The 18,557-nt window shown below is 38.9% G+C and overlaps 1 protein-coding gene across 9 annotated transcripts in view; it reads left to right on the top strand.

Annotated features, from left to right (window-relative positions):
- Positions 1-18,557, top strand: part of MCC (MCC regulator of WNT signaling pathway) — a 208,639-nt gene that overhangs the window by 118,423 nt on the left and 71,659 nt on the right. For 8 of the 9 annotated variants that reach the window (XM_080572774.1, XM_080572775.1, XM_080572777.1 and 5 more), the window contains 2 exons: positions 7,615-7,728; positions 15,043-15,185. In XM_080572774.1, coding sequence (XP_080428900.1) covers positions 7,615-7,728; positions 15,043-15,185 — 257 coding nt within the window. Of the gene's footprint in view, positions 1-2,788; positions 2,903-7,614; positions 7,729-15,042; positions 15,186-18,557 lie in introns of those variants that run through there. The other variant, XM_080572779.1, reaches the window with a different exon arrangement.

Raw genomic sequence — 18,557 nt, 5'->3', positions numbered from 1 at the left:
TTTCAAATAAGGATGTATTTTCCATGATTATGTCTTTTTTTAATGATGTTCTAAAACTGATCATACTCAGTGGGATAGCACCAAATTATCTGTTCCATTACACTTTTGAACAATCCTGTAGTGTATTTTCTTTATCAGATACTTTTCACTGATTAAGGCAGGAATTCACTGTGATTTTTAATGTTTTTGTTTGTTTGTTTGTTTTTAAGAAATAGTTTGAAATATACACAAGCATATGAAGTGCCTGGAAATGTTAATTTCCAATTAAAAAAAAAAAATCTCAGTTAAAATTGTTCATAAGTAACATGAACAGATTGAGCACATCTTCTGCAGACTTTTCAAATTAAAACAAAGTATGCCTTACGAACGTTTGTCTTTGTTTTTCTAGAATTTGGATGGTTCCTTCATGGCTTGTTTTGGCACATTATTTGTTTGGTATTGCACAAATGTATGATGTAACTGTCTAGTGTCTAATATGGCAATAATTGGTTCAGCAGGATAGTCACAAAATGTCCATTTTGTAAGTCATTTAAAAAAATCTTAGCTTTTTTTTATTAGCACGTAATGATTGTTTGAAACCTTCAGTTTTAGGGCATGTTGGTAGACACATCGAACAGTTCAGTGATACTGTTTTTTTAGTCATTTTGACTTTGCTGTAGGTATTTACATAAAGGGCAGTTGGCAGTGGTATTTCAGGGTTAAGCTCTAGAGATCACAAAGCTGAAATTGTCTGGAGAATATTGAACTGTCCTGTCACTACTTCTGGGAGTTGGCTGTTCTTTTACGTTTTTCAGTTTCACCTTGTCAGTACATTCACAGAAATGGGCTTTGATTATATTTATTTCATCACTTGTACAGTAACAATGCACCTTTCATGGAGCCTGAGTGAGAAAAGGAGGCATGAAAAACATGTAGGACTGGGAAGAAAAACAGTTTAGAGTATCTACACATTTACGTAGCAGTTGCTTTAAGTGTATTATTTGCACATAACACCCTGTCTGTGCTACTGATAAACCATAAGCTTACCAACACCATCATTATGTACAGCAATTGCCTGTAACACAAGTTTCATATCTTTAGCTCCTCTCAGATGAAAGTTTGTTTTCAGTTTTGTTTGCTTTTGTCTCGATGTTTTTTAAAGATGTGAACCCATGCTGTAATTTTTCATGCTATTTTTTTTCCTTGTACATTTCTCCTCTTTTACCTTTGTTATGTAAGTTCTAAGTACACATGCCACATGTTAGTGTGACAGGTTCCCTTTCATCTCAGCCGCTGACATCCAGCCTTGTTCAAGCTTTTCCTGGGCTAACCATGACATTGTTCTTGGCTGACATTAAGGAGAGTTGTGCATCTCTGAAACTCCTCAATTCAAAATCCAGATAAAGTTTTTTCTGTCTTAAAATGTGTTTCTCATTATAAACTTACGTTACTGACTCTTCTTATTTCCTTGACAGCAATTGTATGGTTTAACCGTATTTTCCTCACCTTGAAGATGGGTGTCAGAAAATACAGTACATAGGCACTTGTTGTTTTGCCCTGTAAGTTTTAAGTGAGATTCTGACTGCATTTTGCATGCTGTACTTGAAATCTCCCATCTCTCATATTACAAAGCCACTTTGTAATAATATTTGATAAGAAAAATTTGGTAGGTTTTCACAGATGAGGCAGCATTTTGAATATTTGATCAGGCGTGCTTGTGTATACAGCCTGCCATTAAAAAGAGTCGTAAGAAAACAAAGAAAAAAGTAGGTGTTGTGTGTTATTTGCACTAAACCATGCAAAATACAAATGGAAAATAGAGGAAAGGGTGTCAGAGTCCAATATGTTGTGAACAGATTCTTTTAGATATTACTTGTCTGGAGGGTGCAATGTTTACTATTAAATGCACTTATTTGAAAGTAGGTGATATTACACAGTTTTTGAGTTATAATAGTGACAGAAATATGCTGAAAATACAACACAAATGTGAGTTACACTTAGGATACATAGCAATTACATTACACAGTTCAATCTCTATACCAATATAAGCTCTGTTACTGGTCTCTGTAATGCTCTCACTTGTCACAATGCTGAGAATCCCCAGTCCCACCAGGAAGGCATGCCTGGGTTGCCCAGCTCTCCTGCTGGCTCATTCCTCTCTTCAATGGTTGTTTAGTTTTTAAAGTCTGTGTTGGGCTGAACCATGTCTACATCTCCCCAGTGCTGGTTGTACTTTTTTAATGATCTCAGGGAGGAACATCTAGGCCACTAGTTCATCCACTCAGCTGACATAGCTGTTTATTTGAAATGATGGCCACCCTCCAGTCCCATTTGTGTGGAGATAAAATCAGCTTTTTTGCAGCAGCTGTGGTCAGTCACACCCTTCATTATTCCCTGAGCTTCGTGGGGGCATTGCCTGGCCCATCTCCACTGGGCCTTCTTCCAGTACAGGGGTTTATTGGCCAGTTGCAGAAGACACAAGTAGAGCAAATAAATAGGTCGCTTGGTGTTTGGCTACTTCGTCTTGGTTAATGGGTTTATAACTCCTTGCCACGATCTCGATGCTGTTATGGCTCACTTATGTCAGAAGTTATGTTTCTGAACACCAGTTCCCAAGCTGATGTGCAGCGTGTGATAGGTGATGAAAGCAGGAAATTAGGAAAAAGGAAAGGCTGGTTCCTTAATTTCAGAAGGAGAAGGTTGTCCTTTTTGTGAGTGTTCTGTTGAAAACAGAAAAAGCATACCGTGAGTATGGTTTTAGCAATCGAATTTAACTAGGCTATTTTCAGGAGGAAGGAAAGAAAAAAGAGGATCAGACTTAGTGATGAGGTTAATTGTAACCTGTCATTTTTTTCAGCACTGTCCTTCATTGCTCTTTGCATCTTTCTCTTGTTTTGGTCTTGGCATCAGAACACTTCCAGCGGTATGTACTACAGATATTTTAGTAGTATCTTGCTTCCTTGTCATTCAGTTCATATTACTATCCCATCAGCTTTTGCACTCTTCTCCCCCAAAAATTCTTGAGACACCTGACTGCCAACAAATACTGATTCTAATTGTACCTGCACAGAATGTGTCACAGAGCCCAGCACCAAAAGTGGCTTTTAAGGCACTATACAAACAGTACATCGTTGAATCATGTCTGCCATACGTGTGTGAGGTGTTGTAGAGGCAGGTAAGATAGGGAAGCGAGGTCAGGAGCTTGGTTTCCCTAAGCTTGTGATGACTTTTTTTTTTTTGAATTACTGTATCTTTCAAAACGTATCAGTACAGTGGTTTTCACTTTAAAGGCAGCATGCTATGCACAGATTGCTATTTGTTTTACATATGTTTTTTATATTACATATATAAAAATATATATGTATTATTAAAAAGTGACAGGATAGTATTGGGTATAAAATGTGGTTTATTTATGTTTCGGTGAACAACCTGCAGTTGCCATTGCATAAAATTTTGTAGAAATTATAACTTCTGAGTTAAGATAGGTGGTGCATTTTTTTAACAATCACGTGCATCTACTTTCTTGACTGAAAGAATTCTTAATTCTTTGGCTGATGGTAGAGAAACAAGTTAGTTTGCCTGTCTGATCCCTTCTTTCTTGATATTGCTTTCATTTGTGTTGACCTTGCCTGTCCTGTTGGACAGTTTGGGTGCATTGGCATCGTATAGTATTTTCCTTTTTTTTCCTGTGAAATGTGAGAATTCATTACGTCCTATATTGGATCAATATAAAGTGTATGAACAATGCTGGCTTTGTCAATGAACTGTTTTCCCTGTACTCAAGTAGCTCTTCTTGGGAGCTGTTGTTTAAAGGTTCAGACCAATATGTTGTGCAAACAGTAGTCTTGGTGGTATATAACCTAATTGTTGCAAACTAACGAGTTTATAATTTGTTTCATGGTGCAGCCCTCCTTGAGTTATACATGTCTGATATCAGTGTTGGCGATAGTCAGTCTGCCTTGTCTGTTGTTTGCTGAAGGGGGAAAAAAAGTTGTGTGCCGTCTGCCTACTTCCATTCTCCTCTTTTTCTCAGCTCTGATATCAAGAAATGGTTCAGTACTGCAGAATTGCAGTTTTGACAATCACAGAATCACAGAATTGAAGGGGTTGAAAGGGACATCGAATGATCATCCGGTCCAACCCCCCTGCCAAAGCAGGTTCCTTAGAGCAGGCTGCCCAGGTAGGCGTCCAGACGGGCCTTGAATATCTCCAGAGAAGGAGACTCCACAGCCTCCCTGGGCAGCCTGTTCCAGTGCTCCGTCACCCTCACTGTGAAGAAGTTCTTTCTCATGTTGGTGCGGAACTTTCTGTGCTCCATCTTGTGGCCATTGCCCCTTGTCCTGTCCCCACAAACCACTGAAAAGAGGTTGGCCAAATCCCTCTGTCTCCCACACCTCAAGTATTTATAAACGTTGATGAGATCCCCTCTCAGTCTTCTTTTCTCCAGGCTGAACAGACCCAGGACTGTCAGCCTTTCCTCATAGGGAAGATGCTCCAGGCCCCATATCATTACCTTCTAGATGAGATTTTTAAATGGAGTCTTTCCATCTTTAATAGTTCAGATTATTCATTTGAATTCTAAATAAGGGCTTTTTTTTGCAGGGCATTTTTTTTGTTTGTGGTAGCTCTTTGTTCAGATGTTTCCTTATTTCCTTAAGGAAAGATGCAGCAATACTTCCTAATAACTTTTCTTTTTTTTTTTTTTTTTTCTACAGCCAAGGTCAGACAGCTACCCTACCTTTGCTAACCTTATTTTTTATCACAGTAGTAGCTGGAGGCACCACTCATATATTACTTACTGCTGTTTGCAGTGGGTTCACCAAAAGAGCACACTGAAACTGAAGAGTATCCCAAGCAGCATTCCTCTCTGTATGATAACTTAATGTTGTCTAGTCTGATGTTTCAGTTATGCTTTTTTTTTTATTATTTTATTAGCATGTAGAAACTGACCTGATTCAAATTATGAAAGGAAAAGATCATTTTGGGTAGCAAAAGTTGCAACAAACTTTTTGTAATTAAAAAAGCAGCTCTGGTTATTTGGAGAAGAGAGACCCTATGGTGAAGGGGAGGCAGGTGTAGCTCGCCCATTGTATACCCTCATTTGGCAGGGGCTGTCAGGCCGGGCAGCAGCGTTGTTGTCAGGCTGGACACATTCATGCTGCTTTTTACCTCATTTGGGGTGTGGTAGGGGGCATGAAGAAGAGCTGAGCGGGTCTTAGCGTGGGAAGGATCAAAGACAAATCCACAGGAAGTCAGCTTCATCAGTTCCACTGTTCAGAGAACAAGTTGGTTTTCATTGAGATTTTTAAATTAATGGTGTCCTTTTACAGCTCCATGTGTATGAACATGTAAGTCTGGTACTTAATTAAAACCACAGCTAGTGGACATTTAATTACAGTGTGCAAAAGGGAATGATACTTACTTGACTACACATCATTTTTTTGTATTCAATTCAGAGGATTATAGCCATTTTTTCACATATGTTTTGAAAGCTGTGATAAAGGATGCAAGATCTGATGAACAAGCTGGTGAGCTTCATTGCAGCACTTCTCTGTTAAGGCAAAAAACAGTGACTTCTAAGTTCACCAGCTTTCCTGAAGATTGCAAGTCAGTTATGAACAGATTGGTGCCATTAGGCTGGTTCTTGTTTCTCCACACTGTAAAACCAGTGCATGGTTTCCTGTGGTAGGAAGGAAAGCCTTATTCCAAAGGCCAACAATACTTGAAGATCTGGGGAGTTTCTGGACCTAAGACATTTCAGAACACATATTTGAAAGAAACTGTATAGCATATGCCCATAGCAGGCCTGAACTGCTGTTTTTTTCGCTTGAAAAATTAGGGTCAAGAATCTTAAACATACTGCAACATAAAATTGCATATGTGTATGTTTATCCTGAAATGAACAACTGCATGCGTGTAACACATTTTTGTAGCTGCCATAATAAAAGTGTTTTAGGCTGAGCTGACAAATGAGCACGTCCAGAGCTTTTAGTGTAACTAGTTACACTGCAGTTAAAACTACAGAATTCATATTTGAAATTTTTGTGCAATCAAGTCTCCTGTGCTGAAGCCAGAAGTGGCCTTTTCTACAGCAACAGGAATACTGTATGTGAAGGAGTTATCACTAAATGACCGAGTCTCTCTTCTGTATTATGACTACTTTCACACATCAGTACGTGAAAACACATACAGTTTTGCCAGCTTTTGGTATTGTGAAAGTAAACTGATACAAAAATGGGACTCATTAGCAGATTGGCTGGAAGTGGAAGAAGAAAAATAACTTAAAAGAGACCCACCCAATAAAATGTCAGACTAAGTGATAGAAGAAGGGTTTGTCTTTCAGTCCAAGTCTTTGCAGCAGAGCAGTGTTTGCTGTGTTACTTGGTTCAGTGTGAAAGGTCACTTTAGTTTTCACACCCAGTATGACTTGGAGTTGTTTCTTTAGTGCTACAAATAAAGGCTTCAGAGTTATTGGCTAGTATTCCTCCTGGGCTTTTCTGTTGTGGTTGTCAATACAGAATGTTGAATTCTAGCTGCTACTTGTGCTGTAATAATGAAAGGGTTATATTGAGGATAAAAGAGAACGTGAATGCATTGTAACTGTTGAGTTTTTAATAAGAATTGTTCTTGATTTCTAAGTTAGGTAGCTAACATAACTTAACTGTGTTGTTTATCTTAGTTTCCTATCTATTTCCAAATGCTATCAGTTAAATATAGAATCATAGAACCATAGCATATCCTGAGTAGGAAGCGACCCACAAGGATCATTGAGTCCAGCTCCTGGCTCCACCCAGGACCACCCAACAACCAGACCACAAGTCTGAGAGCACTGTCCAAATGCTTCTTGAACTCCAGCAGGCTTAGTGCTGTGACCGCTTCCCTGGGCAGCCTGTCCCAGTGCCCGACCACCTCTGGGTCCAGAACCTTTCCCTAACCCCCAGCCTGACCCTCCCCTGTCCCAGCTCCATGCCTTTCCCTCAGGTCCTGTCGCTGTCCCCAGAGAGCAAAGATCAGCATAGATAGATATCTTTCATCAAAATAATATATTGCAGAATGAAAATCGGTTCACATTCTTATCGTTTGGCTTCAGTAGATCAGAATCATTGCAGCTCACTGAGGTGAGGTTGAGGAAAACAACAATAAAGCAGTAGCTCAGAGTTGAATAAGCAGTAGTTGCAAATTTAAATTGAATCCTGTGCATGGAGTTGTTCCCTTTGCCACACTGATAACCTCTTTATCTCTGAAGACATCAAAACACAGAACACCTTCTTTTATATTACAAATCTGGGTTGACATTAAATATGAGGTTTTATAACACAAAGCTTGAGATACTTCCTATTAAACTCACGCTAGAACTGAGGTGCACATTTCCAGCTGAATTACTTTGCATTGTGTTTTATCCTTATAATGTGTTTTCTGATGAAGGAATGTGTGAACTATCACAAGAGTACAATTGCATGTTAAGAGAGTTTAGTTGTATGTACTTTGCTTTTTGACTTCCATTATTCTAACTTCCTATTAACTACTTAGAAATCTGCAGATGTTGTAGCTGCTGTGTAATACTGTATCTTTCAAATTGTACTGCTGTATGGCTTGTGACTTGGTTAATTTGTTTCTTTCCCTTTTGTCTTGTAGCTTCATTTAGCAGCCCTGGCATCCTTGAAGGGAGACATAGTGGAGCTTAATAAACGTCTACAACAAACAGAAAGAGAACGTGACCTGCTAGAAAAGAAATTGGCAAAAGCACAGGTGAGCTAATAGTTCAAGATTTTGAAGATGGTCCTTGGTTTTGTGTTGTTCTTGTTCCACAGGGAGGAATATAGTGTATGGGGAAAGGATGAAATAATGTCATGTGTGAAAAGAATTTTAGGACTTTAAGAAACATAGCTGCCAGGGGTTTTAAGTTCTATGTGCTGATGACATTCTTTTAAAAAATACCAAGAGAGAATTAGATTGATTTTGTTTTGAAGCCAACATAAACAACCTCTTTTAACGGTGAGTGCTTCAAAGCATTTTAGAAAATAAAAGTTGCAATTCTCAGTGGATTAGGTAACTGATTACAGAGTCTTGGGTCATGTTCAAATAGCACAAATTAACACTGATCAAAAGCTATTGCCAATTTGCAGTGCTTTGGTGGTATGTGAGAAGAGATTAGTGATCTCAGTCTAGCTTCTACTAAGCCAGTTTGTATGTATCTGTTATGGAAAATACAGTCAGTGGAAAGTCAAGAGATTAAATAGGAGTAAGATCCAGGTTCTAATGCCTTCCCAGCTCTTAGAAAAAAGATCAGATTAGGATAAACGTAGAGAGCCAGATGTAAACAGAGAAAACAACAACAATAATACTTCTACAAACAAAACACTTGTTTTCAGGTATTGCCATTCTGTCAAATACCTTCTGTAAGTACTTTACAATTCAAAACTAAAGCAAAATATATACTAATTTACACTAGCAGAGAGCCAGACAAAGCATTTTGTCCTGTAAATTATCCTGTCTTATTTGTTGCCCAGAGAAGCTGCAGAATCCCCATCCCTGGAAGTACTCACAAGCCATCTGGAGGTCTCGGGCAGCCTGCTGTGAGTGACCCTCCATGAGTGGATGGGGTTGGAGAGGTGACCTCCAGAGGTCCCTGTCAACCTCAGTCATTCTGAGTTTCTGCAAGTTTAGCATTCAGTATTCAGGGCATTTTGGTAGGGGCTTATATCTATGTGTTACTTAAACTCCAGCCAACTTTATAATGGTTCAAGCAGTCTGAATTTTAAGGCTTTTACTTCAGTTCTTCAAACACAGAATCACAGAATCATTAAGGTTGGAAGAGACTTCCAAGATCATCTGGTCCAACCATCCCCCTACCACCAATGTCACCCACTAAACCACATCCCTAAGCACTACGTCCAACGTTTCCTTGAATACCCCCAGGGACGGTGACTCCACCACTCCCCTGGGCAACCCATTCCAGTGTAGACCCTTGTCTGCATTCCCTGATTATTTTTTTCAGCTACTTTCAAGGCCTTTAGGCTTGTAAACAAGACCCTTATTTCATCCCATCAATGCAACATACACAAGTAAAAAACAGTCATCACCTTTATTCCTTTTGATCTATGAGCCAGAGTCACACACACCGTTTATCAGCTATTATCTTGAGATCCTTTTCTAACTTCAACTGCTCTCTGAGGTAGAGTCCTCTTTTTGAGGTACAGTGTGACATGATGCTGCATTTGGCAGTCATTAAGCAGTCAGATGGGTCCACCTTACCTAAGCAATCTTTATTGTTCTGAGTGGCTACACTGACTTTGTTGTTATTTATATCTCTACAGAGTCTTGTGCTAGGTAGAGTTTTGTTAGGTTCGGGTCTTTATGAAAAAATGTGTATAAAAATGTCAACAAATGAAGAGTACCTTGTAGGTACCCTCCTCCACTCAGAGCGTGGTGAGGCCCTGCCACAGGTTGCCCAGAGAAGCTGTGGATGCCTCATCCCTGGAGGTGTTCAAGGCCAAGTTAGATGAGGCCCTGAGCAACCTGATCTAGTGGGTGGTGTCCCTGCCCATGGCAGGGGGGTTGGAACTAGATGATCCGTGAGGTCCCCTCCAACTCGAGCCATGCTATGATTCTAGGTGCTTCCATGCAATGATTAATCCACATTGATGGTTAACTGTGCTCTGTTAGCATGAGATTGTTTAGACTTTTCCTTTGATTGGTTACTAACTGTGCATGCATGTAGTGACAAATTTGTAATGCCAAAGGTTTTTTCCATCATCTTGGGCTGTGTGGTTGTAAACACAGCAATAGGGATGACTGCCACCTGAACTATGGATATCATTAAATCACAATATCTGGCCTTTCAGAAGTCTAGTGTGCTTCTGCTGCACCTTTCTCCATGCTGAAATAAATACTTCTGTGTTCTCACCTAAAAGGAAAACTGTAAAGCTGTGGGAGTGGGGCTGAAGAGGAATGCTGATGGGAATAGAGAAATTTAAGGGGAATGGATGACTGAGCTCACTGGTTGTACGGTGGTGATTATCTGTTGGCTACAGAAATGACAAGGACATCTGGAATGTCTAAAAGGTGCTCTGTAATGCTACATTTGTGGCTGCTGACAGACTTTGTCACAGTTGTGTTTTGGAAAAAAACACTTTTAAATAATTTTTATATAGTTTTAAATGTTTTAACATTTCACTTCTACCCACTTGAGGGCTTTAAAAAAAATTGAAGCGTGGCAAAGTTTGAAATGTTCATTTCTTACATAGTCATTTTAAACAGTTGTTTAAATAGTCTTTAAAGGCATTCATCAAGGGCAGCTTATATGTTCAATAAGTTGGCTATGTCTAGGTGCTGAGAGACTCTGATGGCCCACTTTACCTTTTCTTCTTTTTCTAACTGCATCACTTTTTCAAGTAGATGCTTTACATAACCTATTTTTTTTTTGCTCTTATCCTCCTAATCCACAGAGATTTCTCCATGTTCATATCATATCATATGTGTCATTTTATCCCCTATAACCTCTGGCTGATGCATTTCTTCCTCACTGATATGAATTAGAGGTTCAGAAGGCATAAATTAGGTAAGAAGTGTTTGAGGTTCTGCATAACTGTTTTCAGGAGCTAGCTGTGCTAGCATTAAAATCTCACTTCTGCACCTGGGCTATACTTATGAAAGCAGAGCATTTTATTTCAGCTGGCATGCTAAATGCATGCTAAGTGATACAAACGCTTCCTGAACCATGTTTTTAGTAACATCTTTCCCATCGTTTCATGAGACATATGAAATGCTTTGGAAGAAGCATTAATGATTTGCAGAAGGGAGGTGATTTGGGGAGCCACAATTCATGTAACAGAGATGAGTAAGGGTTAAGAAAGATAGTTGGATAGCTTGTGCTTAAAATTTTTATAAAGGATGTAACTGATTAATGGTTGTTATATGTATATGTATGTATATGTATATGTTATGTGTTGTATATGTTATATGTATGGTAGAGCTCATTTCCAAAACTGCAGTCTGTGGAGACCCTGCTAGAGCATTTGTCTACACCCTTGTATTATTTCCACAAGACAACAGACCTCCTTGCATCTGTATTTGTATTGGTGTACAATTTGGTACCAGATTGATCTTTTGGATGAAATTTGCTGTAAAGTGGTGGTCAACCACAGCTAATGTCATCTTCCCAGATCTTTCTGTGGTTATGAGAATAAAAGCAGTGCTTTCTGCTAGTGCTGTCTGTCCTGGTGTCCTGACTCTGATAGAGACAGATAGTAGATGTCTGAAGGGAGAGAGCAAGAAATACATGTAGAGTTGCTGTTCTTTATATGTCCCTCCCTACCTTTCCACCATCAACAATGTGTGAACTTCCTGAGGAAGAGGCTGCATCACACTTAATAGTCCACTTCACCTTCACTTACTGAGCAATTTGTATCTTAATCTACAAGTTTTCTTCCTTTTGCTCTTCCTTTTCTCCTTCCCTGTCCCACCGTGATTATTTGGTGCCTCGTTACATACCACAGTTGATCTCTAACAGCTCTACTGTTTTATGGTAGAAGTTTGGAATTGAGAAACACACTGACAGTTTCAGTAAATACAGCAACAACAAACAGTTCACTTACTACACCTCACTTATCCTTTCATCTTCTTTCACAAGGTAATTCTGTTCTCTTCACTCATTCCTAGTAATTTCAGAGTTTCATAAGAGCTTTAAAAAGAGAGTAACAAATACTCTGCTGCAACATTCTGGATCCTTTGTCAGAGGAGCAGTCGGTTCCATGACTGCAATTGTAATTCTTTGCCATTCTTCCAGTTATTCACAATATAGGATGGACAGCAGAATTTCAGTATGCGAATAAAACTAACATTCTGTAGGCATGCACACTTCATGGGAAAAAAACAGTTCCTCAAAAAACTGATTCTGTTGTGTGATGTCTTCATCGCACGCAGATTAGCTCTGTTTTCTTGTATTCTTTTTCCACCTTAAGTATACACTGAATAAACCACAAGATAATTAATTCTGACCATGTATGTATTCATGATTGAGGCTTTGGCACAGTGGACTTGTGTTTATACTTTAAATCAGATGAATTGATTGCCACTTTAATATCTGCCACTCCTCTTAAATTAAAATGCTGTATTACTTGAGTAAAGATTTTTAGTTCCCGTGAGCCCGTTAGACAGGTTTGTCATTGTGGCTAATTCAGGTGATGACTTGCATTCTTCCTGAATAATGCCGTAGCCAGTGTTTGTGTCTGTGCAGGGCCGGAGGCACTCAGGGATCTGTTAGCCTAGCACCACTGCTGGTGCTTCTTTTCCTTTTTCTTTTTTTTTTTTTTTTTTGTCCTCTGACTGAGCACTGCAAATTTAACACAACGGTCTGCACTGTGTCTTGGGTTTGAAATTTGTGTACATTAGTGGGCAGTAGCATCGTGTTGCAACACTATCCTTGGATTTAAATATTTTCTCTTGTTACCCTTTTCTTGCATGCTCTTCTCGCTTTTGTGGTTGTTTCCCAGCATCAGGAGGTCAGACAAAGGTCTTTCCAGGCATCGTTAATTTATTCCATAATTGAAATAACCTTTTTTGTCTGTACCAAAAACCAGACAAAGGTCACCTATGTAGAAAAGTGTGCTGGAAACTTTTCTCCTGACCTCACCTATCACTCATCTTTTGCAGCCTTTTAGCAGATTATCCCTGTATTTGCGTTCTCAGAGAATTAGAGCCTTTAATGTTTTGGTCAGAACTTAAGTATGAGACTGGAAGAGGGATGAGGAAAAGAGTGTAAGGTATTTGTTTTTAAAAGTTTGTGATTGACATATGCAAATAAATCATAATCTAAAAGAAATAGGAACTGGTGTGAGATCATTGTTCTGATACTCAAAAGACACAGAAACTAAAGAGTGATGAACAGGCTGAGTATCACAGGAAAAAAAAAAGAAAAGAAAGAAAGAAAAAAAAACTTTAGTAACGGATACCAAGAGATGCATTTGTTTCTTTTCCCTTTCAAGCCTTGTGATAAATGTGCAATAATAAGGAGCAATACTGTATAACCATAAGAATTTTGCATTGCTGCATTTTGGGATTCATACTGAATTGTATTTCCATTATGTGGATGGAAACCCATTATCAGTTGAGACTTGTCATGACTGACCAGAATCTATTATATGTGACCCTGTACCCTCCTCCAAGACACAGTGGTCCTTCTTAGCATCGTGTCCAATCTCCCCCAGAGGTTTCTTTCTGCCTTTTCAAGTTACTTTTGCCCAAGATAATCCACGAGGCCTTTTAAAAAAATCAGATCTGAAACTGCTGTCTTTATATTGCCAGACTGCTGGTTGTTCACAATGTATGTCATGTCACTAAATTACGGTTATCCTGAAAAATGGTGACTTTGAAATGGCTGGAAAAAACAGAAAGCAAGTCTGGTAATGTGGCTGAGGTCCATTAGCAGGAGTCCATATATCTTCAGTCAAGATAAACAAATTCTGCTTTTCAGTGCAGAGCTTAAAAAGATAAAAAATGTTGTGATAAGCATTTTATTTATTGTCTGAAAATAATTATTACACACTCCATCCAAAACATCCTTTGGTTTAAAAGAAAAAAACTGATTCAGTGTTCTGGAAAATGCCTAACTAGTGTTTGTGGACCTCAGCATTTATCATGAAATGTAGATTTAGAAAGGAAAAACAAGCAACTCTTTATTGTACTTAAAAGTTCTAATTTTTTTGGTTAAACATTTTCTCTGTTACTGTTGCACATTGAAAGCAGTTTTAGTAATTCAGCCAGATACAGTGTTACAATATGGAAACCTGAGAAATAAATTCTTGAATGATCCTACAATAAGAGTTACAATGATATACATGTCAGTTGTCAACATGAAGTCTTAAAAGCCTAGTGAACATTACCAGTCTTCTAAAATTTAACCCTTGCTTTCCTCTTCAGTGTGAAGGCAGACGTACTCTGTCCTGATGAAATTGCTTTTCATTCAAGATTCACAAAGAAACTAACATTTTCTTGTAGTCTGTGGAAGGGCTCTAATGTCTGGAACTACAACCTTGCAATGTGCATATTCCTGAAAGTTAAAAAATATTGAAAGAAAGTTATTAATGACTGTAAAGAAAAATGTTATTGAAATTTGATTTGAAAAAATAAGTTTTGGTGCAATGATGTTAGAGGTCCTCATACACTACTATGAATTGTAGCCTTTAGAATTGCTTTTAGAACCATCTATTTCAGCTCTTCAATTAACAAATATGTTTTTTATACTATCTGTTTGTGAGTTTTTCTCTTGTTTGCAGCACAGTACATACCATTGTGCTGTTTCCTGCAGGGGGTCAGAAGCAAAAGGTTAGAAGTATGGCTCTTTCCAGCCACTACAAAGCATAACTTCAATCAACATGCATTACTGAGAGGCTGTAATTGCAGTAGAGTGTCTGCTGGCAAGAAGAGTAAGCCAGAGAGGCTGGAAATAATACTCAGTTGGAAAGAAAATGTAGTATTCATGATACATTTAAAAAAAAAAAAAAAAACAGAAGTACAGCCACTTAATTGTTTATAATAAGCATTTTATTATAGGGGATTTTAATAAGGAAAATGTGCAAAGGTACCTTAAAGGGTAATAAAAACAAATATTCTTACGGGAGAAGTCATAACCTTGAAGTGTGGTTGCTCTTCTTTGTCATAATGTGGTTTCTGCCTTAGGATTTTTTCTAATTCACATATTCAGTGTTGGGAAGGCCTCTGAGGTTTCGTGATGCATCGTGAATCGCATGGATTCAAAGCTGATATATTGGTAGCTGTTTTGAGTTAAAAACGATGGGTTTTGTTCAAGCTAGAAGGGCAACTGTTCAATGTTTAGAAAAAAATAATAATGAAAGTACACTGCGTAGTTTTCCATTTCCTAAAAATTTGCTAATTACATACCTTTATGTACTTGTCAATATTTTGCTTCTGTCCTTTTTTCTTGCTATGTGGTTTTGTTTTGATGGGTAAGAAGACCATATAATGCTGTGCACTTCTGCCTTACATTTGATCTCTATGCAGCTAGTCCTAAGACCCTTTCTGTTTTCTGCTTCTCTGCTTTAGTGTGAACAATCCCACCTAATGAGAGAGCACGAAGATGTGCAGGAGCGAACAACGCTACGCTATGAGGAGCGAATCACAGAGCTGCACAGTATCATTGCTGAATTAAATAAGAAGATTGATCGACTGCAGGGAACAACAATAAGGTAGGGAAAGTCCCTGGAAACTCTGGACAACGTGCAAGAATGATGGAAAGCATAGTGTGAATTACGCTGTAAATATAAGTTGATCATGACTTTGAGGTAGCTCAGCATGTTACGACTGGTGCTAAATAGCTGCCCATAATTAAGGTGTGTAGAGTATCATCCAAGGCTGAAAAGTGCTGCATTCTCACTGGCAAAGTCACGCTCTGCTCAGCCTAATGAGCACTGCGAAGAACTGCACTGTGCCATCTAAATATTCATTCAGCTAAATATATATACCAAGAGACAAGATAAGTGGATAAAGGAAGATGTAGCCAACCAATCTGCAGCTCAGCTTTCGACTTTCTTCTGTGGCATCCTATAGATAACATAAGCCAAATCACTTGTGATGAGACATATGTCTCAAATGGAATTCAGTAGTTTTGTATTTACTTGTACTAGTAGTTGTGACAAAACACAGAATAATCATGGAATCATAGAATATCTCAAGATGGAATGGACCCACGAGGATCATCGAGTCCAACTCCTACAGATCATACTGTTGGCTGTTCTTCAAGCAGCAAAGCTTGGTCATTACTTGTTACTGTTTTAAAATAAATCTTACATTTGACTACAGGAGAAAGGTTATTTTTCCTCACTTGGACTAAAGGAATGAAGGATCTTGTTAAAAGATGAGCTTATGGGGGGATGCAGGTAGACCACTAGAATCTATGGATTTTCTAGAGAATATCCAATAACAGTTGACACCTTTGTAGGTAAAGCTTACATGATTTTCTAAACTGATGGTACGTCTCTGAAAAAAAATCCTATTGACTCCCTTGTTCATACACACTTGATACCTCTGCATGCAAAATTTCCATTCATCTTGTTTCGCATTTGCTTTTTAGCATGGGACTGGCTGCCCACTTCATCTTCCTCTCTGGTAAAACTTTACCAATTGCAAAGGCTGATTGAAAAATGAAATCTGAGAAGTATGAGAGCTGAATTGGCCTTTTTTTTTTTTCTTGAATAGCAGGAAAAACTCTGTGAGAATTAAGAAAAATCATACATAGAAGCCATAAGAGTTTTTTGATTGGAGTCTCTGTGGTAAGCTAAATGCCAAATTAGATATTGATTGCAAAGTATTGGGACTGGGTGGATACTGTGAGTGTTTATCAGTGGCATAAACAAGGGAGCTATGGCATGCACAGGGAAGTGAGGCATAGGAACTGTGTTTGATACAAAGTGCAGGCTGCTTCTCCTGAGAAGTGCAGTTGCTGCCCCTCTGGGGAGCAGACATTTGAAGGCATCAGAAAAATACTGCTGCAGCAAATATCGAAGCACTGTCATGCCCCACCTGTTTGGTCTCACCATATGAAAGCTCTTTTGTTCAGACAACTAGGAGGCCACCTGTTTTGATTTTTTTTTTCTTGTTTTACTAGCAAGAATAAATGTATTTATGAAGTTAGTGTTTTTTATTAATTTTAAAGATTGGAGTGCCTTGTTTTCCTTGGCTGGCCAGTAGCTTAGTGTTTGGGGAACAGAGGAGGAATATTTCTCCTAAAATGGCAAGCAGAGGTAGAGTTGGAGAGACGTCATACAGTTTGTAACAACAGCTGAAAGGAGTAAAACTAACACTTCCTGCTGTAAATTCACCGTGGGATCTTCCTTGCATCACCCTTTAGAAGCTGTTCCATCCCACAGAGCAAGGGTGGTGTAATTGCCGTCGCTGCTGGGACAGGTGTGACTCACAGCACTCCACCCTTGGCCCTCGGTAGTGTGAGCCCCAGAGCTGGAACAACATGGCTGTTCCTGGGCCTTGGCACTTACACTCTCTTGCTAAATCAGAATGCAGGAGTGATTTTAGTTCTGAGATCTTCATATAACACTAGGACGCCTGCAGGTACAACTGAGAGGAGGCTTTGGTTGTGATATCACAAGATTTAGGGTTTCTAAAAGCAGTTTCTTGAGTTAACCTTAGCTGCAGAACAATGCACATAAATGTCTCTCCCATGCTAACACAGAGATTGTTCAGTATTTCCCTGTATTGTTTTTTAGGATGCAAATATAAACTTACATGTAGCTTGGTGTACTGCTGCTTCATGACATTCTTAATGGTTCTTTTCAATAAACAAAAGTATTCTGGAACTGATCAGAAGATAGCAGAGTTTCATGGAGAGTATTCAACTACCCTCCTGAAGCTCTGGTATTTACAAATTTGTATTTGCTGTTCTGAATGTGAATAATACTCTCAGAAAGTAGGTAGAAGATAAACAGAAAGGAGTGTTTTAAGTCTGAACGAGGTATTGCAACAGCCTCAGGACTGCTGTCATGCTGTATAAAATGGTTAGCCCCCCTCATTTTTTTCCCCTTTCAATGTCTGGGCGTTTCACTTAGCTTGTAGTTTGATGGCTCTTGCTCACATGTTTTAAAAGCTTAAGGTGCCTGTGCATCTTCCGGGGTGTATTTGATGTGCTGATCTTAGTGACAATAACCTAGGTTTGTTAGCCATTTTTTGGAACAGTGCGTTCCATGTGTGTGGTCAATTTAAACTAGTTGCTGCTTTTGCACTACATTCTTCCAGCATTCCTAACAAAAATGAGGTCACCGTGGTTGTGGGAACAAGCCAACATTCATCTGCAGTTGTCTCATCTCCCTGCTGCTGCTCTGGGCAGCTCAGCTGTCTTGGAAGCCCAGCCTCATTTAAAAAAAATAAGAATAAAATAAAAGTTGTTTCACAGCTGTAACTGATTTCGTATTAAAGCTAAAAGAGAGGTGACTATACTTACTGTGCGTGTAGAAAAAGTTCTTGCTTGCCTGGTTCCCAGTGTCTGACACTGCAGAATTTACCCACTATCTGCTCAAGAAGCTGGGGGCAAAAGAACTGTAAAGAAGTGGTCAACTGGCATGAGCATGCTTCTTTGTTTGAGCAGTCCCTAGACCTAGACCTTAAGTCTGTTTGTTCTTGGAAAATTATAACTGGGTGACAGTGTCTCACTGTTCTTGTCTACATTATTAGGAAGAGAGTAGGAGGATGTGGCTAGTATATTGTTTAAGATTGTTTTCAATCTTAAGTCACAGGCTTTGGTAGGACTCAGATCAAGACTGCTGCATGGAAGAGTTTGTGCAGGGAAGGTGCCAAGCATGTTTAGTCAGCTTCTTTCAAGGTCAGTGTCTTTCACTGAGTGATGCTAGGTTGGAACTTCTGATAGAGGTCTGCTGGGTGCACATAGCCATGTTACCCCTACTTCTGCTGTTTCAATTTGTACGAGAATGTTTTTACATTCATCGTTTTTCTGTCCCTTAACAAGGTGTATGCTTACTTCCTTTTTCTCTCAAAGTGTCTACAACTTACAAGATAGCAAAGACAATCAAATGAGTCTTTCCAGTTTCTGA

The sequence above is a fragment of the Anser brachyrhynchus genome (assembly GCF_964034855.1).
Source record: "Anser brachyrhynchus genome assembly, chromosome: Z".
NCBI lineage: Eukaryota > Metazoa > Chordata > Aves > Anseriformes > Anatidae > Anser > Anser brachyrhynchus.
Note: the sequence above shows the minus strand (reverse complement) of the source record. Positions and strands in the feature narration are given on the sequence as shown.